Below are 27520 nucleotides of genomic sequence, written 5' to 3' on the forward strand. Positions count from 1 at the left end.
GGAGAATCTTAAATGCAGCAAGAGAAAAGCATCATGGTACATACAGGGGAATCACCATAAGACTTTGAACAGATTTTTAGCAGAAATCTTGTCAGCCAGAAGGTTGTGGGATGATATATCCTAAATGCAGCAAAACTTAATGGGTTTCAGCAAAAGCAGTTCTTAGAGGGAAGTTTATAGTGATAAACGCTTATATTAAGAAAAAAGAAAGATCTTAAATAAATAACCTAACTTAATACCTCCAGGAACTAGAAGAAGAAGGATGGAAATAACTAATTAGACTGGAAATAAATCATATAGCTACTAGAAAGCAATAGAAAAGATCAATGAAACTAAGAGCTGCTTCTTTGAAAAGTTAAACAAAATTAACAAACCATTATTAGCTAGATTAAGGGAAAAAGAGAGAAGACTCAAATAAAATCAGAAGTGAAAGAGGAGACATTACAAACGATACCACAGAAGTACAAAGGATCAGACGAGGGTACCAAGAAAAATTATATGACAACAAATTGGATAACCTAGAAGAAATAAATTCCTAGAAAGATACAACCTACTAAAACTGAATCAAGAAAAATAGAATATCTGAACAGACCAATTACTAGTAAGGAGATTGAATCAATAATCCAAAACCTCCATACAGCAGTCCAGGACCAGATGACTTTACTGGTGAATTCTATCAAACGTTTAAAGAATTAATCCCAATTCTTTCCAAACTCTTCCAAAAAATAAAGAGCAGGGAACACTTCTAAACTCTTTTAACAAAGCTAGCATTACCCAGATATCAAAACCAGACAAGGACAACACAAGAAGAGAATATTACAGGCCAGTATCCCTGCTGAATATTGATGTGAAAATCTTCAACAAAATATTAGGAAACAAAATTCAACAGCACATTAAAAGGATTGTATACTATGATCAAGTGGGATTTATTCCTGGCATGCAAGAGTGGTTCAAGATATGCAGGTCAGTGAATGTGCTACATCACATTAACAAAATATAGGCTAAAAAATATCATCTCAACAGGTGTAGAGAAAATATTTGACACAAGTCAATATTCTTTCATAATAAAACCTCTCAACAACATAGGTATGGAAGAAATGTGCCCCAACATAATAGAGGGCATATATGACAAACCCACAGCTAACATACTCAATGATGAAAAGCTGAATACTTTTCCTCTGAGATTAGGAAAAAGACAAGGATGCTCACTTTCATCACTGTTATTCAGCATAGCACTGGAAATCCTAGCCAGAGGAATTAGGCAAGAAAAAAATAAAAGACATCCAAATTGGAAAGGAAGAAGTAAAATTGTGTTTGCAGATGATATAGTCTTATATATAGAAAACTCTGAAGACTCTATCAGAAAACTGTTAGAACTAATAAGCAAATTCAGTTAAGTTTCGGGATACAAATAAATATACACATACCCCATTTTATTGTGTTTCACTTTATTATGCTTTGTAGATATTGTGCTTTTTTCAAATTGAAGGTTTGTGACAACCCATGGCAAGCAAGCCTATTGGTGCCATTTTTCCAATAGCATTATTTTAAAATTATGGAATATACATTTTTTTAAATTGCATAATGCTATTGCAAAGTCAATAGACTACAGTATAACATGAACATAACTTTCATATGCACTGGCAACCAGAAAAATTTGTGTGACTCACTTTATTGCAATGTTCACTTTATTGTGGTGGTCTGAAACCAAACTTACAATATACGTGAGGTATGCCTGTATACAAAAATCAGTTGCATTTCTATACACTAACAGTGAACTATTGCAAAGAGATATTAAGAAAACTATCTCATTTATAATAATAGCATCAAAAAGAACAAAATGCTTAGGAATAAATTTAACCAAGGAGATAAAAGATCTGTACATTGAAAAATAGAAGAGATTGCTGACAGAAATTGAAGAAGACAAAAATAAATTGAAAGATATTTTGTGTCATGGATTGGAAGAATTAATATTGTTAAAATGTCCATGCCACTCAAAGTGACCTACAGAGTCAGTGCAATCCCTATCAGAATTCCAATGGCATTTTTCACAGAAAAAACAGTCCTAAAATTTATATGGACCCACAAAAGACCCCCAATAGCCAAAGCAATCTGGAGAAAGAACAGCAAAGCTGGGGGACATCACACTTTATGATTTCAAACTATGCTAGAAAGCTACAGTAATCAAAACAATGTGGTATTGGAATAAAAACAATGACATAGATCAATGGAACAGAATAGAGAACCCAGAAATAAAACTGTACATATATGGTCATTTACTTTTCAACAAAGGAGCCAGGGATATACAATGGGGAAAGAATAGCCTCTTTAATAAATGGTGTTGGGAAAACTGGACATCCACACATAAAAGAATGAAACTGATCTTCTATCCAACACCATACATAAAAACCAACTCAAAATTGGTTAAAGACTTAAATATAAGATTTGAAACTATAAAACTCTTGGTAGAAAACATAGGGGATAAGCTCCTTGACATTGGTCTTGGAAATGATTTTTTTGGATTTGACACTAAAAGCAAAGGCAACAAATGTAAAAATAAACAGGTAGGACTGCATCAAACTAAAAAGCTTCTTCTCAGCATAGGAAATCATCAACAAAATGAAAAGGCAACCTATGGAAATGGGAGAAAATATTGGCAAACCCCATATCCAATAGGGGATTACTATCCAAAATATACAAGGAACTCATACAACTAAATAGCAAAAAAATTAACCCAATTAAAAACTGGGCAAATACTTTTAATAGGTACTTTCCCAAAGAAGACATACAAATGGACAACACATATATGAAAAGGTGCTCAGCATCACTAAAAATCAGGGAAATGCAAATCAAAACCACAATGAGATATTGCCTCAGACCTGCTATGATGACTAGCATGAAGAAGACATGAGGTAACAAATGCTGCTGAGGATGTGGATAAAAGGGAACCCTTTAATACTGTTGATGGGAATGTAAACTGGTACAGCCACTAAGGAAAATAGTATGGAGGTTTCTCAAGAAATTAACATTAGAACTACCGTATGATCCAGCAATCCCACTTCTGGATGCATATCCAGATGAAACAAAATCATTTTCTCAAAGATATATCTGTACTCTCATGTTCAGTGCAGCATTATTCATGATAGCAAAGGTATGGAAACAACCTAAATGTCTGTCTACGGATAATGGATAAAGAAATAAATAAACACACACACATACACATATATATAAAATGGAATGTTTTTCAGCTTTAAAAAAGAAGGAACTCCTGTTATTTGCAACAATATGCATGAAGTTGAAGGGCATTATCCTAAATGAAATAAACCAAACAGAGAAAGACAAATACTAAATGGTATCACTTATATGTAAATCTAGTTTAAATAAAAAGAAAGTTGAGTTCATAGAAACAGAGTAGTATTATGGCTACCAGGGGTCAGGATTGGGCTAAATAGGGAGAGTTTGGTAAAAGTATACAAACTTTCAGTTATAATATGAATATGGTCTGAGGATCCATGTATAACATGGTGACTATGGTTGATAATACTATATTGTACAATTGAAGTTTGCTAAGAGAGTAGAGCTTAACGTGTTTCCGTAAAAAAGAATTAAAAACTCAGATAATAACAAATATTAATGAGGATGTAGAGAAATTGGAACCCTCATATACTGATGGTAGGAATGTAAAATGGTGCAGCTGCTTTGGAAAACAACCTGGCAGTCCTTCAAACAATTAAACATAGAATAACCATATGACTCAATAGATGGACTTCTGGATAACTACCCAAGATAAGTGAAAACATATGTCTGTATAAAAATGTGTACATGAATGTTTTTATAGCAGCATTATTCATAAGAACTAAAGGGCAGAAACCACTTAAATGTGTATCAGCTGATGAATGGATAACCCAATTTGTATATACATGCAATGGTGTACTAATATACGCTACAACATAGATGAGTCTTAAAAATGTTATGCAAAGCCCACATATTATGTGATTCTAGTCATGTGAAATATCTAGAATAGTGAGATATAATGGAGGCAGAAAGTAGCTTAGTGGTTGCTTAGAATTGAGAGGGTAAGATTGAGTATGATAGTTAAAGCATGATGAAACTTTTTTTCGAGGTGTGAAAATGTTCTAAAATCAATGGAGATGGTAGTTGCACAGTTCTGTGAATATACTACAAAGCATTGAATTATACACGTTGATTTTATTCTATGTGAATTATATTTCAATAAAGCTACTATAAAAGAAATGTCTATCTCCCCAGGTAAATTACATGTGTTTTGGTATCACAGATATTGTTTATTTTATAACCATTATATTGCTTTTTAGACTTTAGAGTGTAGCGTACAGCCACAAACAGCCTTTTAGTGATTTGAGTTCCTGAAAAAAAATCTTCTATTTTAGACTGAGTGATACAAATTGCCTGAAATGGGAGGTTTGCTTTGCCTTCATAGTAGATGTTAATTTTGTTATTTTAAAAATAAATTTATAAAACTTGTTTTAGCACATTTGGAGATCCAAGAAAGATTGATGTCTTTTATCTTGTATGTATATGTTCTAGTTTTATCTTCCTCTACAGTCTTAACTTTTGTTAACATTTTTAGAGTTCTCATTAAGACTTCTGCTCAGTATAAATCAAATTGTGTCAAACAGTGACATGAAAAATGTCTTTTGCCAGGTAGAAATTTAAACCTGAATATGAAATATGATATGATAGTAAACCAACGAAAGACATATGAAAGACAGTTGTTCTTTAGAAAATGGACTTAATAGGGAGGTTTCCTTCTTAGTTTAGTTTTAGGGAAGGGAGAAATGTAATGGTAGGTTCTATGATTTTAGGATCCTTTTTCTAAATCTCATTCTTTTTTTAAAATTAATTAATTAATTATTTGGCTGTGCCAGATCTTAGTTGCAGCACACCGGATCTTCATTGCTGCGTGCAGGATCTTTAGTTGCAGCATGCAGGATCTCTTTTTTAGTTGCAGCATGTGGGATCTAGTTCCCTGACCAGGGATCGAACCCGGGCCCCCTGTTTTGGGAGTGTGGCGTCTTAGCCACTGGACCACCAGGGAAGTCCCTCTAAATCTTACTCTTAATTAAGTTGATTAGAATTATATTATTTCAATATTTTAAATATTAAAAATTTTCATTTTGTTTAACATTATGACTTTTGCTGTCAGATTTTAAAATCAATTAATGATTTATACAAAGCCTTTTTTAGAATCTTCCAAAGAAGAAAAAACAAGTTAGCTTACATATAAAATTATTTTTCATTATTTTATTTCTTCTATAATTTAAAGTCTTTTTGTAGCCTCAATAAGTAGCATTGCTAAAATAGCTGGAGCATTTTATAAAAGACTTGGTGGATTAGGTGATATGATTAATCTCCCAAAACTCCCCATTCCTTCTGTGAAACCTTGTGACTGTCGCTCAGGGTGCCCTGGACATTTGGGGCTAAAAAGCTGCTCTCCAACATGCACCCTCACTTATATACATTTCAGTGAAGTTGGAAGCTTACCAAGAATAAATGATGTTTCTTTGCAAACCTGCCAGTTTTATTTTTGTTATTGGAATTACATTAAATTTTCATGTTTTGTAAATTGATGAAGTATGAATGCAAAAAGTTTCCATTAAATTAAATTTTCATATTTTGGAAAGAATAAACAGAGGTTGTTTACAAATAATTGTTCTTAATCTGATGATCAACTATAAAAAACTGGGGAAAAAGTTTGGAAAGACTTTGTGTTCCAGTTATTTCATCAGTGTCTTCAGGTTTTCATTAAGTAAAAAAAATAACTGGAAATCATAGTTGGTATATAATGGGTGTGGTTTGTGCAGAAATACTGTGCAGTCTATGAATCAATAGACTTACATTCTAAAATAAGGCTTGGCTCTGTAACAGAATATTGGCCAGTGGGTTTGCGTTTATATGTGTGATTTTAAAATATACTTTTTAAGGCATGCAAGTACAACTTTAAAAAAATTCTTTATTTAGCTGACAATGGCTTTCTAAAGTTAAAAAAAATGATCACATAAAAAGGCATCTAGTATACTTTGGACCTAGTTTGCTAATAGTCATACATACCATCATTTACAAGAAGTTTGCAGTCAAGTTGTTGTCCTCCCCATCCTTAACCATTGATAAGAGTAAAATATCTTCTGTTCCATCTCTGGATACCTGCAACTGTTAAATTTAATAATTATTCCCTCTGTCTACCCATAGCACGCACTTCTTGTTTTTCTTTGTGTGTATCACATTGTATTGCTAATATCTGATTATGTGTCTATCACAATGGACTCTGTACTTTTCTTCCTAATGTCTAGCACAATGATTTGCTTAAAGCAGTACTCAATAAATGTTTAAGATCATACATTTTTCTACCCTTTAAAATTGATAGATTTAAATGACATGCATTTTCTTTAAGATGTGTCGAAATGGATGTCTTCATTTTCTGCATTGGAGAGTATAAATTTGTACATACATTTTTCTGAAGGATTGTTTGGAAAAATGTGTATAAGAGTCTTAAAAACTGTAAACCTTTGATTCAATGATTACATTTCTACAGCTTATTCTAAGAAACAATCAGAGATACATACAAACTTTGAGTGTATATTTGTTGTGAAATTATTTATAAAATCGAAATATTGGCACAAACCTATATTTTCAACATAAGAAATTCACTCGAATTTTGGTACGTCTATATGGTACAATACTACATTAAAAATAATTCTCAAAGATGATAAAGGACATCAGACAATGCAAACAATATATTATCAATAAATTATAGCTTATTAAATTTAGCACTTTTTTTAATTGTCATGATAATTTTGGACCCTTATTGTGTGTCCATCATATGTACCATTCCACTCAATTCTGTGTCATCAGTAAATTAATATGTATGCCATCTTGTTTATCTAATTTATTGTAGGACTGAGAGTTTATATAGTAAACCACTAGAGATTGGGCAGGTTCATATGCTTCACCCTCTTGATGCAGATAACCTTCATGTGCTTGTTCTTGGCATAGTTATGAAAACATACAGTTTGGTCTTTGATCTGCAATGCTAGAGAAACATACAGTTTGGTCTTTGGTCTGCAATGCCTAAACTATAGTAGTAGTATCCTGCCATTTCTTTCTTTGCTCTCTGCTTCAGTGGACATTGCTTCTTCCATTTGCCCTGCTATAGGCTCCTGGCCATTTTGTCCCACTCTTCCTTGTTTCCTACTTGGATATAATGGAAAGTATGAAATTATAGGAGTTACTGAGTAGCTTCTTAGCTACTTATCTCAAACTCTTGACTAGATTTGACAATTTGAAAGCACTGTCATTAATGATAAAACTGGCTTTTAATCAGTGAAATTAGGTACTTTTACAATAAGGTGAGATGATTCCACTTAAAGAATTACTTTTAGTAGATGCCCGTTTTGACAGAATAAATTGTGATTTATTATAAGCAAAATATGTTTAATCACATCTTATGATCGTCGTCTCTTGGACAAAGAAATGCACCTGCGTGTAAATCTTGGCTTGATACAAGATGTACACGGTCACAAAATTCAGTTTTATGGTTGGAAGGCACAGAACCCATGATCTGGTTCTTTGTTGTAATTATTGCCGTCTAGAATTGTACTTTAAACTTTCTTTTGCTTCAGATTTGCACCAGTGCCTTGCTAAATTTAATAGATAACTTTTCTCTACCCTTCCTCGTTAATTGTCATGTGGACACTGATGACTAGGCAATATTTCTTACTTTTGGAGGCTCTAAGGGACTTATATAAAGCTCAAGGGGCTTTCTAAAGTTAAAAAAACTTTAGATTTTATATCTCTATCCTGTAGTTTGAGCATGATGTAGTTGAGCCTTTACATACATCATTCTTTACATTACTTTTATTAAAAAGGATTTTATGAATGGTTAAATAAGTCACTTGCATAAATAATTTTTTTCTTCACTAAGATTCTGACTTTTCTAAGGATTAAAACAATGTAATATATATCTTCAAAAGTACCAAGCAATGTATAAGCGCCCTAAAATAAGCTCAGTACTTAATAACTTGAATTAAGATAAGTAGGCATCTAATAACTTGAATTAAGATAAACAGGCATCTAATATTGGGTTGGCCAAAAAGTTCGTTCGGGGTTTTCCATAACCTCTAACAGAAAAACTCGACCAAACTTTTTGGCCAACCCAATACAACCTTCCCCGAGAGGAGTTATTTTTTTTTAAAAATAATGATGTTATTTCTTTAAAAAGTCATCAACAATGTTATTTTTTAAAAAAATACAAAAATGACTAAATAGAGAGTCTCTTTCTTTGCCCTGTAATCTTGGTATTGTAATCGTCCAAACGTGAGGTAGTATAATGGAGAAAAACCACAAGGTATGGCTTTTCATTCTTACAGCTTCGAACTCCCTGCTTGCTTCCATCCTCGGTAAACAGCTCTTGGGAACTCTCTAGCTGCAGTCTTCGTGAGTTCTCCCAATTTTCCTTGTACGTTTCCGGCCTGCATTTGGAGAAATACTTGCTTAAAATATTTATCTCCTAAATAGAAAAATAACTCTGGAACTGTTCAAAATCTCAATGGCACACGTAATTAATGGAAAGCATTTCACAAAGTTGACGTAAAGATAATATAAGTATTTAGGTTTAACTCTGGATAGACAGATATTAGAGAAGAGCTTAGTATAGACCTTTTATAACAATTTAGCCCTAAACTACCACCTTTTTAAAGAGTCCTTTATAAAAGATTATAAACTTATTTGACTTTTAACAATAATATAGTTAATCATAATCACCTCACACTTAGCCTGTGTATCTATTTTGCTGTAGTTATTCTAGCTAGAATAAACAAGTTTACATACTAAAGTCATATGTGTGAGCTAAAGGCTAATATTAAGGAAAAATAACTTTTCCAGGAAAGGCACACAAGGAAGAAGTTATTTTACTTTTACTAAAAGAGTACTCTGTAACACAGAGGAACATTACTATAGAGATTAATCAGAAGTGTTTATGTGCATTGCATTTTAAAAATCGGTAGTGTGGTTTCATTAAAGATACCCTAGGCTGGCCTTTTGAGAATCTCTCTATTAACAGGGCTATGTAAATTCTTAATCCTCTTTTTCGTTGTCATTATGTTGAGAATATAAAAATGAATAATTAAATGATTGAGGAACGTTCTTGAGAATATTATTTGGAAGTATTATTGGGGCAGAATCAGTGCCTTTTCTCTGCTGGAAACAGTGACTAAAAAGAAAGTGTGCAGGCTCCTGGTATTGTTATGAAGGTCGTGCTCCTGGGCTTTGTATAACTGCAGGGTATTTAAAGTTCCTGGTATCCTTGGAAACACAAACTGTTTGTGATACCAATTGGTGCTTGTGTTTCAATGATGTCACACAATTTACAGATCCACACAATGGATCTCTTGTTTGTGGACCTACAGAGGAGTTCAGATAGTTTTGGAAAAGCACCTGAAGAGAGGGAGAGTTTTCTCTGAGGCTTTAATTTTAAGAACCAGTGACAATCTTACTATCCATTCCTTAATCTTTTGAGTTTGGATTCAACTCTTTTAAAAAAGAAAAAAATATCACCTGCTAAATTTCTTTTTATATGTGTGTATATATATATATATATATGTATATATATAGAGATATATATATCTCTATATATATATTATTTTTTTTGGCTACATTGGGTCTTCTTTGCTGCACTCAGGCTTTCTCTAGTTGTGGCGAGCTGGGGCTACTCTCTTCGTTGTGGAGCACAGGCTGTAGGCGTGCGGGCTTCAGTAGTTGTGGCATGGGGGCTCAGTAGTTGTGGTGCATGGGCTTAGTTGCTCTGTGGCATGTGGGATCTTCCCGGCCCAGGGCTCGAACCCGTGTCCCCTGCACTTGCAGGTGGATTCTTAACCACTGCGCCACCAGGGAAGCCCTAAATTTCTTTTTGTTTTACATTCTTGTGATTGCTTTTGAGGAGTATATACATGTTTTTGTGCTAATTGAAACATGTAGAGAGACAGATGAGGATTAATTGCTCCTCTCAAGTTTAGCCATCAGCTGTGCAGTGGTAAGAGGCTTATAGAACTGAGAGTATTTGAACTAATTGGTTAGAATAAAACAGTGCCATTAAAAAGATTATCTTCTTTTTTCTCCTCCCTCTCTTTCTCCCTCCCCCTTCCCCTCTCCTCCCCCTTCCCCTCCCCTCCTCCCTTCCTTCCCCTCCCCCCGCTACCCCCCCACCCCAGAGGTAATTGGTAGGCTGACTTAAATGATGTACATTAATTTGACCAAACCAGTCCAAAAACAAGTATGTGTTTCTTCTCTTACATTCACTTCTGCTTATAATTGTTTCTATGGCCAAGTGGCTATAGGTTTATTGGCTCTTCCTTTGTAAAGTTTGCATCAAGAATATTGTGTATATTCATGGCACAGTGATCTACCAGAACCTGTCCAATGATAACAGATGCAAACCTGTGTAGTTTGTTTTTTTCCCCAGAATATTTCCAAGGAAAAATTTATTTATATATATCATATAATCCTGAAGATCATTCATAGTTTAAGTTGTTTTTTCCCCTCATTTTATTTCAATATTTTTAGCATCAGTAGTTTTGAATTGGATTAAGAAACGACTCCATTATTTCAGATACATGATGTAAAAAGAATAATAAGAGCTTACATTTACTGAAGTCTTACAATATGCCAGACACTGTCTAAGTGCTTGACATTTCTTATTTAATCCTCACCACTTCCCTGTGAGGTAGAAACCATATTGTTCCCATTTTAAAAGTAAGAAAATTGAGGGTCTGAGAGGTTAAGTATCTTGACTAGAGTCTCACAGCTGGTAAGCCATGGGATTCCTTATCAAGCAGTCTTACTCAGAGTCTGTGCTCTTAACTGCTCCACCATTATGTCTCTCAATAACAGTAACAATAATGAGAGCTAATATTTATTGAGCCAGAATTTCTTCCCTGTGCCAGAAATTGAGAAATTGTTCTCAGCTTTTTCTAGTGTGTTAACTTAATCAAATAACCTACGCTGGGGACATGGGTCCTGCCATGACTCTGAGCCTTACTGCCAAATTTCTGGCTTTAGTAGTCTCTTATCAAAGATCTTTGTAAACAATTCAAATCTGCTGAAAATCAGGGTTGAGTTATGCTAAGCAGCTCTATATAAGAATCCTAGCCGAGGTCAGTATGTGCCAGGGCACTGTGAGTTAGTATCACCTTCCTGTATATTGAAGTACTTTATTACTTATCTTTCAGGGGAAATTAAAACCTTAGAGAGTCATATGAGGAGTATAAGTTTCAACTCCATGTTCCAAATGCTATATATATATTAAAGCCTTATAGCCGGCATTTCTTTTTTTGATTCCTAGGGTCTTTAAGTAGACTTGAACTAGTTAAAAATAGGTGGTTCCCTAGTAACAGGTGATTCTCTATTTTCTTTTTTTTTTTGGTCTTCTAACTATTAATAGAGGAAGTTAAGAATCTGTGGACTCAAACTTAGCATTTCTATGCCACCCACACTCTGTACCACGATAGAGAAGTTGAATTATGGATGTATTGAAGTGCTTTAAACTTTGTTTTGTTTCTTATACATCAGCTTGATAATTGATCAACTTAAGTTTGGAGCTTGCCTTTAATCATTTTTTAATTTGGTAGTACCTAACTATATATTTTTTATTGAATAAAGTTATTTTAAAATTTAATCTTTTTTAAATTAATTTTTATTGGAGTTAAATTTTAATCTTAAAGTAGTAGATGTATATAGTTACAAGTGGGTACTACAAGGATTGAAATGCAAAAGAGTGGCTAGCTTCCTTACCCATTGCTGCAGCTAGTTTCTGTTCCATGCAGGCATCCACTTTCAGCTCCTTTAGAGGCTTTTTCTACTACTTACCTTCATATTTTAAAATAATTCATGCATTCACACATACTCATATGAAAATATAGATAGACTTACATAGTTTCAAACACTCTTTGTTTGGAACTATCTTCCACTTTTAATGTATTTTAAGAATTATCTCTAAACACACACACACACACACACACGCACACACACAATACCATGATCTTATTCTCTTTTATAATTGAGAAAAGGAGTATCAGGTTAAATCATTTGCCCCAAATCATGGAAATAGTAAATAGCAGATTTGAATATAATCATCTGACTACACAGCTAAATTCATGTTTCATATGAGTTAGATTTGTTCAAAATGGGACCATATAGTGATTTCCCCTACCTTTTTAATGCACAAGTGGTTAATAATAATACTAACAAATAAACTTTATTCTGTGCTTAGTATGTGTGAGGCATTTGTGAAGCACTTGATGTGTATTATCTCATTTGAACCTCACAGAAATCCCTAAGAGAATAGTTGCTTTGTCATCCTTATTTAAAAATGAAGAAATTGAGGTTTACTTAGGCTGAGTAATTTGACCAAAGTCACACAACTTATAAACAGAAGATCTAGAATCTTTTTAAAGATAATTTTTATTGAAATATAATATACACAGAGAAAAGTGCACAAATCCTACAGCTTGGTGTATAGCTTGATGAATTTGCATAGACAACATACCTGAGTAACTTGGACCCTGCTGAAGAAACAGAACATTACTAGCATCCCAGGAACTCACTTATGTCCTTTCTCAGTCACTGTACATCCAAAGAGTAACTATGATGCTGACTTTAATATTGTAGGTGAATTTTACATTTTTGAACTTTCTATAAGCCATTATACAGCTTTTATGTCTGAATTCTCTTGCTTAATATTTGTGAGCTTTATATATGGTGTTACATGTAGTTGTTTTTTCACTCATTGGTATATAATATTCCATTTTCTAAATTTTCACAATTTATCCATTCTGTTTGTGGTCATTTTGGATTGTTTCTAGTTTTTACTATTAAGAATAGTGCTGGGCTTCCCTGGTGGCGCAGTGGTTGAGAGTCTGCCTGCCAATGCAGGGGACGCGGGTTCGAGCCCTGGTCTGGGAGGATCCCACATGCCGCGGAGCGGCTGGGCCCGTGAGCCACAACTGCTGAGCCTGCGCGTCTGGAGCCTGTGCTCCGCAACAAGAGAGGCCACGATGGTGAGAGGCCCGTGCACCGTGATGAGGAGTGGCCCCCACTTGCCGCAACTAGAGAGGGCCCTCGCACAGAAACGAGGACCCAACATGGCCAAAAAAAAAAAAAAAAAAAAAAAGAATAGTGCTGCCGTGTGCATTCTGACACGTCTTTTGCTGAATAAGTGTCCACATTTCTCTTGGGTATGTATCTAGGAGTAGAATTGCTAGATATGTATATGTTATGTTTTAGTAAATATTGTCAGTTTTCCAGAGTGATTTTACCAATTCACACTCCCACCTGCAGTTACTTTACATCCTCACCAACACTGTATCTTTTTCATTATAGCTATTCTGGTGGGTGTGTAGTAATATCTTACTGTGGTTTTAATTTGCATTTCCCGATGATTAATAAAGTTGGGCAACTTTTTACATGTTAAGTGGACATTTTGATACTCTTTTTTATGAAGTGGTAGTCATGTCTTTTGCCCATTTTTCATTTGGGTTGTCTGCCCCTTTCTTAACAGAATATATTGGTTTTCCTTACCTCTGTCCCCTTTTTCTGAGACATGAACTTCTGACTCTTCTAGTTTTTATTCTGGCATTTATACTTCTCTTTATTCTAAACAATATGCATATACTGCTGCGTTTTTATTCATCAATTTTAGAGCTTTTTGTTGATTTTCTATTATGATAGATGAGGATTTAGCTATCATATACAGTCATCCCAACTTCCTTATCATAGTTATCTATATCTATATCTATCTATATCTATCTATCTATATATATATATTTTAAAATCACTATTCAATATTCCTTTTTTCTTCTCCATCTCTTTGTCTTTTTGTTCTGCTTTCTGGGATTATTTTCTGAACCTTATCTTCCACTTGTACTGTTGAATTTTGTTTTATATTTTTTTCTATCGTGTTTTTAATATCAGAAGCTCTTTTTAGTTCTATGAATGTTGTTTTTTATGAAGAGTATCCTGTTTTTGTTTCATGGATGCCATTACTTCTCATGTCTCTTTGAGGATAATGGTGGCTGTTTGGTTTTTTCCCTCCTATATCACTTGTATCTCCTTCAAGTTGCCTTTTTCTGTTTGTTTTGATCTCTATTTTCTCATGCTAGAGGCTTTCCTCTGATCTCTGGTAATCCTTGTTTGTCTGCTCCAGATTAAGAATGGATTATAAGAAAATTGCTTGGAAGATCTGAGTATGAAGTTGGGCCTTGTCCACTGAGGGCTTTACCGTAAGGTGATCTGGGTGGGCTGTTTGTTGGGAGAGCCCCTTTGGTTAGTATCTTTGGTTCTTTCCTCTTGAGCTGATCTGATTCCCAAAGAGTGCTCTTCTAATTGCCTGCCTGGTGAGTACAAGTGTATCTGCCTGTTATGAGAGTCAAATGGGGGGTGAAAAGAACTTTGGAGGAAGCACTTCTAAGCATTCCTTGAACGTTTCCAGGATGTTCTTCTCAACTGTGACAGTCATCCTTTAGTCCACCCCTTATTTTACCCTTCCAAGCAAGCAAACCTCTGTTCTTTTACCTGGGTTGGGGAGATAGTTACCCATTAAATAGTCAGAGAGAGAATCTTGGGACTCTGATTCATCTTTTTTTTTTAATTGAAATACAGTTGATTTATAATGTTGTGTTAGTTTCAGGTACACAGCAAAGTGATTATATATATATTTACATATTATATATATATTCTTTTTCAGATTCTTTTCCCATATAGGTTATTACAAAATATTGATATAGTTCCCTGTGCTAAACAGTAGGTCCTTGTTGTTTATCTGTTTTATATACAGTCATGTGTATATGTTACTCCCAAATTCCTAATTTCTCCCCCTGTTCCCCCCGCCCGCCACCTTTCCCCTTTGGTAACAATAAGTTTATTTTCTATGTTTGTGGGGACTCTTATTCTTAAATCAGTTTTACCCAGTTCTTGTTTTAGACCACCCCTTCTCCCCATTGAGAGATACCTAGTGCTGGCCTATCCCTGAACTTTTTGAGGATTCTCTAGTATAAATTGGGTTGGTTCTTACCTTTTCTCACTCTTATCTCAGGATTCAATTTTCTCAGGCCTGGTTAAGTCAGTTACCACTTGAATGTATTCTTTATAGCTTCTAAAATTTTACTTATTTCCTCTCTATTTCTGTTTTCTCTGTCATTGTGGGTTATCGTCACTGTCTCTACATATAAATATAAATTTATCTTTACTGTAGTTTCAGTGGGGTTTTGAGAAGGACTGAAATTATATGTTCAGTCTGCCATTTTATCCTAGTAGCTGCCATGTATTTCTTGAAATGAAACTTGAATAAGGCATTTGTGGACCTCTTGAAGTAATTCTGGGTTCTTTTGTAGGCCAAGGTTAGAAGTTTTAGACCTAGATAGACAGATCTAGCTTTTGACTGATTTCTTTTTTCCCTGATGTGACCCAAACTAAATTCATCAGCTTCTCCCTCAAACCTAATCTTCTTCCAGAATTCTTAATCTCAGTAAATGAAACCCCCATTCACCTCTTCACACAAATGCAAATCAGTGGTGTCACTCTCCTGTTAAAACCTTTCGGGGGCTTCCTTTCCTTCCTAGGATCAAGATCAACGTCCTTAACTTGGTTTATAGGTCTCTGGGTGTTCTTGGCCTGGACTGTTTCACCAGCCCCCTAACTCTGCACTTACCTTCTTGTTCCCCATGCATCAGTCATAGGGACCTCCTTTTCAAATTGTTAGAGGAGCAGAACCACTTTATTCCTCAAGGGCTTTTGGGCCTGTGATTTCATTTGTCTGAAATGCTAATACTTATACTCCTCTCCATACTGACACACCAGTAACCATGCTCCCAGCTGCAATAATGCCCCAGACTAAGTCCATAGCTCTCATTCTGTGCTCCCACAGCACCCTATACTGCTTCTTTATAGTGTTTATCATAATTGTTTAATCGTATGCTAATTGTACAGTATTTGACCCCTCAACTAAATTTAAATTCCATGAGTTCAGTGGCTTGGTCTGTCTTGTTCACTATTAGATCCCCAGCATTGAGTACAGTGCTTTACACACAGTGCATAAATACTTACTGAATTACAACCAAAACCAAATGAAACAAAAAAACAAGGAGAATCTTTATGATATGCTAGAAAAAATCCTAGTTTATATATCAGACTAAATTCTAAGATAACTGTGCTAGATGTGTCACTTTGAACAAGTAATTTTATATCTCTGAGCCTCATTTTATTAATCTATGAATTGAGGAAGTGTGATTTACTGACCTTCAAGATCTTTCAACTCTGATTGGTTTCCCAGAGGGTCTCCTTCTTCCTCTTCTATGCATTTCTTATCCTGTTGACCTTTATTTTTTAAATTTCTTCTCCCACTTGATTCTCATCATTATTTGCTTCCCTATATTCTTTTTTTTCTCTTTACTGTCTATAATGTGAAATGTATCCCTTGATATCTGAACTCTCACCATTTAAATATTTGCTACTATCTCTTGGAAATTTTTAACTTAAAATTGACTATTCACATTGAAATATCATTGAAAGAAACTTGCATGTATGTTCCGGCCAAAAACATTAAGTTGCACATTAATCTGAGTGAGAGAATATGGAGTAGACTATTGTCCGTGAATCAGTTGTTTTCACAACAGGATTGTGTTTCGTGATAATGTTGTTTAAAGGTTTCATGCAATCTAAATTATCTTTATCTTTTTTTAAAAATATCTTTTTTTAAAATAAATTTACTTATTTACTTTTGGCTGCATTGGGTCTTTGTTGCTGCGCACAGGCTTTCTGTAGGTGCGGTGAGCGGGGGCTACTCTTCGTTGCGAAGCGTGGGCTTCTCATTGTGGTGGCTTCTCTTGTTGCGGAGCACGGGCTCTAGGCACGCAGGCTTCAGTAGTTGTGGCACGCGGGCTTCAGTAGTTGTGGTTCGCGGGCTCTAGAGCGCAAGCTCAGTAGTTGTGGCGCACAGGTTTAGTTGCTCTGTGGCATGTGGGATCTTCCCGGACCAGGGCTCGAACCCGTGTCCCCTGCATTGGCAGGCGGATTCTTAACCACTGTGCCACCAGGGAAGCTCCAATTATCTTTTAAGATAATGGAAAAGGCTGTGAAAAGTAGGTGAGCCTAGGAGGATTAGAAAAGCTCTTATGTTAGGAAATGATAAAGGCTGAGAGACAAAAGACAAAAAGTTAAAAGATATAAACTTGGCTGTGCACATGTTCTGATGTACTATACATATGATTTTTACCTATTTGTGAGAAAAAATAAAATTATGATAGTGATGTTAGTTTTTGAAACCTCATAGTTAATTTTATTTTGTTGTGCTATTTGCATTCATTATGCATCTTTAACAGATAATTGTTTCTTTAAATTATAGAACACGTTTGCAGTAGAAAAGGAAAATGTAACTTGTATCTAATACCGTATATATGCACAAATGTATTCACTAACAAGTTTATTAAATATTAAATGATTTTGTATGTTTAGTTTTAATTTAGAAATTTTTGATGGATTGTATAGGGGGGCTTAAGAATACTTAATATTGGGGGAAATTAATTGGGAGTTTTAGATGGGCTTGAACTGAATTATTCTTTTTCCACTTAAAATCAGAATATAGTCTCCGTTATGTGAAAATTTGCCATCCAACACATTTTCAGAAATGGACTAGATTTAGACAAGAAGGATGTACATTCTATTTGTGTTGATTGTATTGAAGAGAAAATGCAAAATGCTTCCTTTTACTGCTTTATAGTCTCATATTTTAGTTGTTTGTTTCCCCTTACTCATTTGAGGTCATTGGTTTTTTGATAACAAGAAAGGTTTTTCACCTCTCATGTAAGTCAGCTGAGTTGTGTCAGGACCTAGCTGACTGAATTGGCTTCGTGACTTAGCAGTGAGTGACTGATAGGATTCTTTAGAGAAACCTGCACATATTATCTCCTTGATAGTTTTCACTGTAAGCTCAGTGATTTGTTGTTCAAACAGGTCACAATTCAGAAAAGATGCAAATTTAGGTCTGTGTTCTATTCCATTTGATACTGTGGAGAGAGGTAGAGCTATTAAAAAAATTTTTAATGCTGCCGAACTCTTGATAAGTTTTATTTTTTAATGCAGTCTGCCGCCTTCTACTCTCGTATAGTGAGATAATGACACAGTATTGGCAGTATAACCAATTGTGAAAACCCCAGAAACTGATCTCTCAATAGTGGTAAGCTATTTACTTTTTTTTTCCTTTCTCCTCTAAGAATCACATTCTTTTAAAAGCTCTACTTCTTTCCCCACAGCAGCTGCCCCTAAAGGAAAGCGATGAGATTCAATTCAAAAAGAGGCAGGCATGGGGGGTATATTAATATAGGAAGAGGTACTAAATATAACAAGAAGATAGAGTATTACATAGTGTTTGAGATTAATTCTTAGCATAGTTTGTTTTTCTACCAGTAACAGGAACATGAGATACAAAAAGGATCTTGAGTTTTGATCATTTATACAACACCATGGCTATGTTTTAAGTGCCAGACTTATATTTTCTTACACTTTTCTTAAATTTGCACAGTGCTTGACTGTTTAAGAAAACTTGCATATAGACCCCCTTTTTTTCCTTCTAAGGATGAGTATATAAATGAATTATTTTATTTTGAGTATTTTCTGTTTTTCTGTTTAGGTAAGAGTATGAACTGTAGATGTGAGTGGTCTATTAGGATTGAAGAGCAAGCTGTGATTGACTGCCATTTGTCCTCTTAACATGGCATCATTCATAACATTCCATTCAGTTACCCAAACCATATAGTTGCTTTAGCTGTGCTTGGCCCAATGTGGCAATTATGGGACTTATTTCTTCTAATGCATATCTAAAAAGTGAAGGAAAACGAAATGATCTGCTCTGCCTGCTGTTGCATGGCACAAGTGATCAGGTGCAGTGCAAACTGTGTACTAGTGATGTGGAAGGGAGAAGCAAGGTGGAACCATCATAGGAATTGCTTCCCAAACTAAAATTAGTTCTTCTGCAAAGAAAAGTGTTACCTTTATCAAGGAATAGTTGATAAAAAATGTTAAGTCAGTCATGCCTTTAAGGAACTTATTACGTTGTTATCAGTTAAGTGTAATGGAGCAGAGTTAGAATAACCCCTGTGCTTAGCCCCTGGTGCTGCTGAGACTGAGAGTGAGGCAGCAGAAGGGCTGTTTGCAAACCTTAGGCTAAAGGAAATAATTCACTAGAAAGAAGAGTCATATGTTATCTCCTGCTTGTCTTCTCTTCTCTTAAAAAGGGTGATGGTGAGCATAGGGGATTTCCTGACTAGCCACAGGTGATCCATTTTCTGGAAAAAAAAGACACAAACCTGTCTCTTAAGGGGAAAAAAACAACAGTATTTATTGACGATGATAAAATTTAAGATCCAAAACAAAAATCAGTATTTTGGAAAACTTGAATCTGCCACATGGAGCTTGGCAGCTTCCCAGTACTTAAAGACTTTTCTGATGATCAAGACTTTCTGAAGATTAATGAATGTGAATTTTTGATATTATGTAATGAAAAGTGTCAGTGTTTAGAAGATCTGCAAAACTAAGTGAACCATTTTTTCCTAAATGATCAATGCAGAGTGCCCCAAAGTCATGCATATGGGTAAAAAGATCCGTTCAAAGGGCAAGGTAGACCAATGATTTTTAACTTAACAGAGTATGAAAAGTTTATTGAAGTGGTGTCAAATTCCACAATTTACTTACTTTTAAGGAGCAACTGCATGCCAGTTTTTGGTATAGTATTAGAAAAGGCGAGCCACAGTTACCTGAAAATGCTATTAAAATACTCTTCCCTTTTCCAACTATATATCTGTGTGAGTCTAGATTTTCTACTTATACTTCAACCAAAACAACATAAAGCAAGAGATGAAAAGTTGAAACAGATACAAGAACCCAGCTGTCTTCTATTCAGCCAGATTTTAAAGAGACTTGCAAAACTTCAGTGTCACTCCTCTCACTAATTATTTTGTTTTGTTTGGAAAATAGTTGCATTTCATCAAAAATGTGTTATTTATGTTAACATGCAGTAGGTTTGTTATTGTTGTTAAACGAATAAATATTTTTAAAATTTCTCAGTTTTAATTTCTAATATGGTAAATATTGATAAATATAACCCACATAAACAAAAATCTCTTTGAAAACAAAGAGAAACAAAATCTCAATTTTAAAAGTCTAAAGGGATCATGAGATCAAAAAATTTTGATAATTACTAGTCTACATGGTAATATCCAGTCTCAAAGAAGCACTTTCCAATGGGATTCATTGAGTAACCGCTGATTCTTTTTAATATCTCTAAAATTATTCAATTTTTGTAATAAGGCCAGCATCCAGTATCCTTAGTATCCTTATAGGAATGGGACAGCGCAAATATAAAATTTTTTTCCAGTTTTGCTATTAAGATCCTTATTTGTAATTCTAAGGTAGTTATCGTATTCTGTAGTGAATTTTAGATACTAAATGTAATTGGAAGTCAGAAATTAGATGTGTGTCACCAGAGCAGGAGAGAAAGAGGGTGGGAGGGAGGAAAGGAGGGAGGGAGAGGAGGACTGGTAGAATTGGTAAAGTGAAATAAGGCAATAGTCTGAGTTTGTCCTGTCAGTATAGTCTCAGTAAACAGGCTTTACAAGTGTACTATTAAACGTTCATTTAGCCACGGAAATGAGGACAAGATAGAATGAATAAATTAAATTTATAGGTTTAAAAAAATTTATTTAAATTGTTACTTAAAGTGCCCTTCAAACCTTAATCCAGAAATGCTAAAAAGAACCAAAAAATCCTACTTATTCTAACTTCTTTCTTGTTTTCTTCCTTTTATGCATTCTTATAAAATGATCAAAATGTGGGTAATAGAGAGTAGAAAAAAATGTGAAACTATAAAATTTATAACATGGCTAATCAACCTCATAATTTAGACTGACAGAAAAATGTAAAATATAGAAGTATTGCTCCCTATTTCATTCTACCTTTAGCCCTGGAGAGGAGTAATTTGGGGTCCCCAATATGCTTTATGAGACATTGTCTTGTTTCACAATACCATGAAGAAACTAGGAACAAAGCTCCAGTTGGAGAAGGGGAGAGCATTAAGGGAGACTGTAAGAGAATTAACTCAGGATGACACAGGGAAGATAATTTAGGTTTTCTTAAATTCAGTGCTGATGCAGATTTATATTTTATCAGGAAAACTGGGTTTCCTGCTGTAATACAGTTTACTGTATTCTAATTTTATGGACAGAGTCTGTCAATGTCTTCTTGCTCAGTGTGGATCATAAGATTACTATTCAGATTAAATTGCAGGGGGCAGTTTAGGTCACCCACGGCCAATTTACATAAGAAGGTTAGTCATTTGAATGAAAACTTGTCTAGGCCACAAAACCACCACATTTCTACATAAAGTAGGTACATCCCTCTCTGTTGAAGTGGTCTTGGTATTTGACTCTAAAAATAGGCCTACATTGTGGTAAAAATCTAACCCATTTGTTTATCCAAATCATGTGAAGAAAATCAGCTTTGACATGGCTTTTAAGTTCAGGCAAGAATCTTTTATCTGTGTCAAAAATGATTGAGTCAGTTCCTTTAAAGCTTTTTGTGATAATTTTAGGAAAATTTGAAGTATAAAGAAAACTTTAAATTAATTTAAATTCTTGAAATAAAAGAGTTAAGGGTAGGGAAGAGAGAGTTGACGTGGAATGGAGAAGCTATCCACGCAGCATGTACTGGTTGTGCGAGGTTCAGAGGAGATAGAAGCGGAAAAACAAGGGGAAAAAGGAAAAAACAGTGAACTTCTAAGAATTAGTAACATGTCAAGCCAAGCCCTGGTAATGTTATTAGTTCTTGAATTTTGAGTTATTTTGGAGGGTAGTTGATAAGTTCCCCAAGCGTGCAGAGCAACAAGTTTAGATAGACTTTTAGAGAGCAAAGAAGTTAAGCCAGAAGGAGCACTGAAGATAATATTGGGTACATAAGGGGATGCAAGAAGAGAGACATATACCTAATGCCCTAAGTACTAACTTCTTTACTTTCTACAGATCTCCAGCTATAGGTATGCATATTTGAATAATTATAGCATAAAAACATCTAGGAAATCATTTGAATTTCCTTGAAGTCAGTCAATACCAGGAATACCTATCATCCTGTGATAAAAAGACTAAAAGTCCTTAGAAAGTAATAGTAATGAAGATTCTCACCTAATAGGTAAAATGTGCTGATTTATTATTTACAACTCTCCTGCACTCATGGGTGTTTGTTTTCTAATTTCTTCAGTTTGAGGTGCTCCTCTAGTGTAATAATTAAATAGTAATAAGTAATGTATTTTAAATGTTTCCTGCAGTATATTCCTGAGAGGAATTAGTCCTTCATGGCTAAAGAACTTTTAATATATACTGAACTGTCATAAAAGCCTTACTCAATGGATCTAATGTGTACTTATGGTTAAAATATGTTCCAAGTTTTTCAACAGCCCAAATGAACAAACAGTTCATATTAAAGAGTTTTTAAGTGATTTTTTTGGATCTGACCCCTAAAGCAAAGGTAAAAAAAGCAAAAATAAACAAGTAGGACTATATCAAACTAAAAAGCTTCTGTACAGCAAAGGAAACCATCAACAAGATGAAATGGCAGCCTTCTGAATTGGAGAAAATATTTGCAAATCATATATCTGATAAGGAGTTAATATCCAAAATATATGAAGAACTCATACAACTCAGCAAAACAAACAAACACCCAAAACAGTCTGATTAAGAAATGGGCAGAGGATCTGAATAGACATTTTTCCAAAGAAAATATATAGATGGACAACAAGTATATAATAAGGTGTTGAGCTTCCCTAATCATCAGGGAAATGCAAATCAAAACCACAATGAGATATCACTCACACCTGTTAGAATGGCTATTATCAAAAAGACAAGAAATAACAAGTGTTGGCAAGGATGTAGAGAAAAGGGAACCCTCGTGCACTGTTGGTGGGAATGTAAATTGGTGCAGCCACTATGGAAAACAGTATAGAGGTTCCTCAAAAAATTAAAATGGAACTACCATTCAATCCAACAATTTCATTTCTGGGTGTTTATCCAAAGAACGTGAAAACAGTAATTGGAAAAGATATATACAATAGCCAAGATATGGAAACAACCTAAGTGTCCATTGGTGGATAAATAGAATACTACTCAGCCATTGAAAGAGATGAAATCTTGTCATTTATGACAACATGGATGGACCTTGAGGGTATTATGCTAAATGAAATAAGGCAGACAGAGGAAAACAAATACTGTATGACCTCACTTATATGTGGAATCTAAAAACCAAAACAAAACTCACAGATTCAGAGAACAGAATGGTGATTTCCAAGAGTAAGGGGGTGAAGGGGGAAGTGGATGAGAGGGTGAAAGGTTTCAAGAGGTACAAATTTCCACTTATAAGTCATGGGGATGTCAACTATAGCATGGTGATTATAATATTGTAGTGCATATTTGAAAGCTATCAAGAGAATAAATCTTAGAAAGTTTGCATCAGAAGAAAAAAAATTTTTTTTGTAACTTGTTATGGTGACAGATGGTAATTAGACTTATTGGGGTCATTATTTTGCAGTATATACAAATATTGAATCATTACGTTGTACACTTGAAACTAGTATAATGTTACACGTCAATTATACCTTAATAAAAGAAAACAAATTAAAGTAACAGGAAATGAGACGTTTAGAAGAGTTGAAACATTTAACTTTGATATTGTGTGCCTCCACCTTTAAGAGACATGATGGTAATATGTTTAGATCTTTCCTTGAGGAAATTGCCTTCTATGTTTTTAAGATCTTACTGGCCTCTAGTGGTAATATGATGCTGTAGTTTAACCATTTCTAAATCTTACAACTGACTAGAAATAAAGTTATTTTGAAGACATAGGCTGCCAATAACTCACTCCTTCAGTACTGGATCAGCAGCACTCTTGAGTGTACATGCAATATCATCTTCTTCCTAAAGACTGTCTATCTTTTGTTCTTGTCTCTGAGTCACGCCCACCTCTTTCTTTTGAATGATACTAGTTTTGCTCTGAAGTGACCTCCCATTATTTTAGTGCATGTACAGTGGTGATTACTGTGTCAAGTTTGTACTAACAATTCTTCCTAGTGTCTCAGCCCTCTTTTCTTCAGACTATGGGGCAAAATTTTCCCTCTGTATATAACTTTTTATTTTCTTCAGAGGAATTTAAGTTTTCAGTTTACCATTTAGATTTATGTTTAGACCTCCTTACTTTGATTTTGAAGAATCTTACATTTGAACTACGAGTTTACCAAACATGGCAATGATTTGTCACTTTTGTTTTTTGTGTTTGTCACACAGATGTGAAAGGGCCACCTACCCATCGTCTGTCTTGTGGCCAGTCACCCTACACTGACACAACAACATGGGAGCGGAAGTACTGCATCCTCACAGACAGCCAGCTGGTGTTGCTCAACAAGGAAAAGGAGGTGAGGTGGATATTACTGAGAAAAGCTACTTCCCTTTTCTGACCAAATTCCTGAAATAATCTAGTTTTTATTTGCATCTTGATGAGTTGCATTTATGAAAATGGAGACTTTATGAAGGATACACTCTAAGTGGGTCTAAGGGGCTGCTGATGTCATCATGATGATACGTGATTGCCACAAAGGCGTGATGTCAACAAGACAGGGCTGGATTTTCACTAAGGAATAGTGAAAGAGATATTGAGTTGAGTAATTTGCAATGCGAATGGGTTGGATTGTGTAGACCTGGCCCTGAAAGTGGTCCAGAGAGGCTATTGGAAATTATATCAGTCTAGCTCCTCGCAAGTAACAAATAGCACAGTCAGCAGATTAATTGAAAGAGGTTTAACGAAGGGACTATACAGAGGCATGGGCAGCATAGGGGACCCATCAGATGGGGATAAAGTACCCATGAACTGGCAACAGCAGAAAGCAGTTATCACCCTAGACCTTCAGGGCAAGGGAAGGGAGCAATGTTTCTGGAACCCAGAGAACTGTAGTTGCATGAAAGGGCTGCATAGCAGTTGCTATGGCTATACACAAAAGAACACAGCCTCTACCAAAACAAAAATGACCAGCAGGGAGGAAGCAAGGGAGAACAGACACACCAGCTCTCTTTCCTGCTTTCTGATTTCTTGCCAGTGTTACCTACTGGCCAAACCTAACTTGAAGCCAAAGGAAAAGATTGCTTTTGATGTGTTCTGTAGAGATTTGTTTCCTGAAGTACAGCAAGGGAGAGAAGGGCAGAGAGTAGATCTGGAGAGGCAGACAGAATGTAATTAGCACAGACATCTAGTTCTAGGTAAACTTTCTGTTCTTGTAAGTGAAAAAACCCTTGAACTTATCATATACTATTACTGCTTTACTCCTCAAACTATTACAGTGTACAAATCCTTCCACATCCAAATAATTCATTTGCTTATTGGTGATTTATTGGATAGTTGACTTGGTAAGGCCAAAAAACCATCCTACTCCCGAGCTCCAGAACATAAAAAAATTAGTATGATCTTGACAAGAAGAGGGATAATGGGAGGGAAGGAGAAGAAGAGATCTCATTCAATGATGGAGAAAGATTAATTGCCAAAAATATATATAAATAACTAGAAAGCTGTAGGTAGAATATCAATTTCATAAGCCATCCCTCTGGAAAAGTTAGTTCAGAGGAAGCAGTGCACAAAAAACACATTTCTTAATTCTAGTCTGTGGATCTCTACCTCCCTTTTCTCTTCTCTCTCTCCTCCCCCTCTGTCCCTTTTCTTTTGCATCTCTTCTCTTACTCAGCATTCTTTAACATCGTAAAGGCAAGATCATAGCAATAACGCAATTTCAGTTTCTTCTTTTATTTTCATAGGCAGTTCTTCCTTGCAAGGGCCTGGCTAATGTGCCCTCTATGAACTTGGTTATTCTTTTTCTCCAACCATTGAAAAATGTCCCTTACTTTTGTTACCATCTCCCTACCCATGACCATTTTCCAGTATTGTAATATAATTAAACTTAATTTTATTAAAATAATTCAATAAAGGTCAGCCCTTTCTGGAACAGTATAGTACATGTTGCTTTGTTTCTATTAAGTAGATACATAATAAAAATTGGTAGAGTGAATATTAGTGTAGAATATTTCTAATTATCCAATTTGAATAGACAGATAATTTAACACGTGCATTTAAACCAATCAACTCTGTCAGCAGTCTTTTATCAGAGCTATTAATAAGGAGTGATATGAACATATCATCTGCCATCTTTTTGCCCTTACCTACATTTTATTCAATTAGTAATGTAAGAAATGATATAGCCTAAAGATAGATAGCATAAGGTCAAGAGCATTCCTTATCTAGAACCAAGATATAATACATGAATTAAATATTACTGATCAATTGAGTAATCCAGGCTTGGGCTCCCTTTAGTCCCATAAAATAACTGTCCATGATGAATGATTTCTAAAACAATTTCTTATGTACTTCATCGCTTTTTATGCCAGCCATCAAGAGTAGCCCTAGACATCTGGGGAACCCCTCATTTTCTCTTCTGCATATCGCTCTGTAAATCCTCTTTTCTGTCCCTGCCTTCCACTCATCCTTTCCCACCTCTTGAAACCCTTTGTCTATGCCCTCTGCAACTCACAGTCCATCATCAGCCAAATCAGTTGTTTCTTCCACCCCTTTTCTGAAGCAGTTCCTTAACTTCTTGGTCTCGTGAGAACCAGTAGCTTTCCTGAGGACACTGTCATCTGTGAAGTCCTGTCAAGTGATGGCTGGTTTTTTCCCACAGCCTTCATACCATGCTGCCTGTAGTAGGCATCCTTCTCCTTTCATGGCTGCTTCCTGTCTATTCTCCCTCATTTTCCCTATAAAGCCCAGACTCTGAGTCCCATGTTGTAGTCATCTTCCAGCCCCACCTCCGGCCCCCGTCATTTCTCCTCATTTCTTGTTGATTTTAGCTCCTGGCTCATTATCATTATTTCCAGCACTACTCCAGCCTTAACTTGTGAGGATTCCAATATCTGCAGAGATGATTCTTTCAACACACTGGCTCTAAGTTCCTTGAACTCCTCTCCTCCAAGAATCTTTTCCTCTACCCTGCCTCATTGCTACAACTTCTCAATATTCTCAATTGTGTGCATCTTACTGTCTGACCTCCTATCTTTCTAGCTCATCCCTTTTTCCAACAGTTTTTCAATCCTTTGGGACCTATAGGCCATTGATCCTGTCACCTTTTCTGCCCCTCATACCTCTGATATCCTCTCTTCCCTCTTCTCCCAGCTTGAATTCCATGGTCAGTCATTTTAATCTTTGCATACTATTTCCTTGCCCTTTTTTTGCATCATCATACTCGCTTGGCAATGTGATAGGTCAGTTAAATCCTGCTCCTCATCTATCCTGCCCTGCTTCCATGCAGCATAATGTGTCTGGAGAAAATCACTCCACCCTGCTGACAGTCTTTAAACTAATGGCT

At 35.3% G+C, this 27520-nt stretch overlaps 1 protein-coding gene across 2 annotated transcripts in view; it reads left to right on the top strand.

The window, feature by feature from the left end:
• The window catches only part of RASAL2 (RAS protein activator like 2), a 387777-nt gene that overhangs the window by 160597 nt on the left and 199660 nt on the right, over positions 1-27520 (top strand). For both annotated transcript variants that reach the window (XM_036849962.1, XM_036849970.1), the window contains exon 2: positions 24405-24532. In XM_036849962.1, the coding sequence (XP_036705857.1) occupies positions 24405-24532 (128 nt within the window). The remainder of the gene's footprint in view (positions 1-24404; positions 24533-27520) is intronic.

The sequence above is a fragment of the Balaenoptera musculus genome, chromosome 1 (assembly GCF_009873245.2).
Source record: "Balaenoptera musculus isolate JJ_BM4_2016_0621 chromosome 1, mBalMus1.pri.v3, whole genome shotgun sequence".
Taxonomy (NCBI): Eukaryota; Metazoa; Chordata; class Mammalia; order Artiodactyla; family Balaenopteridae; genus Balaenoptera; species Balaenoptera musculus.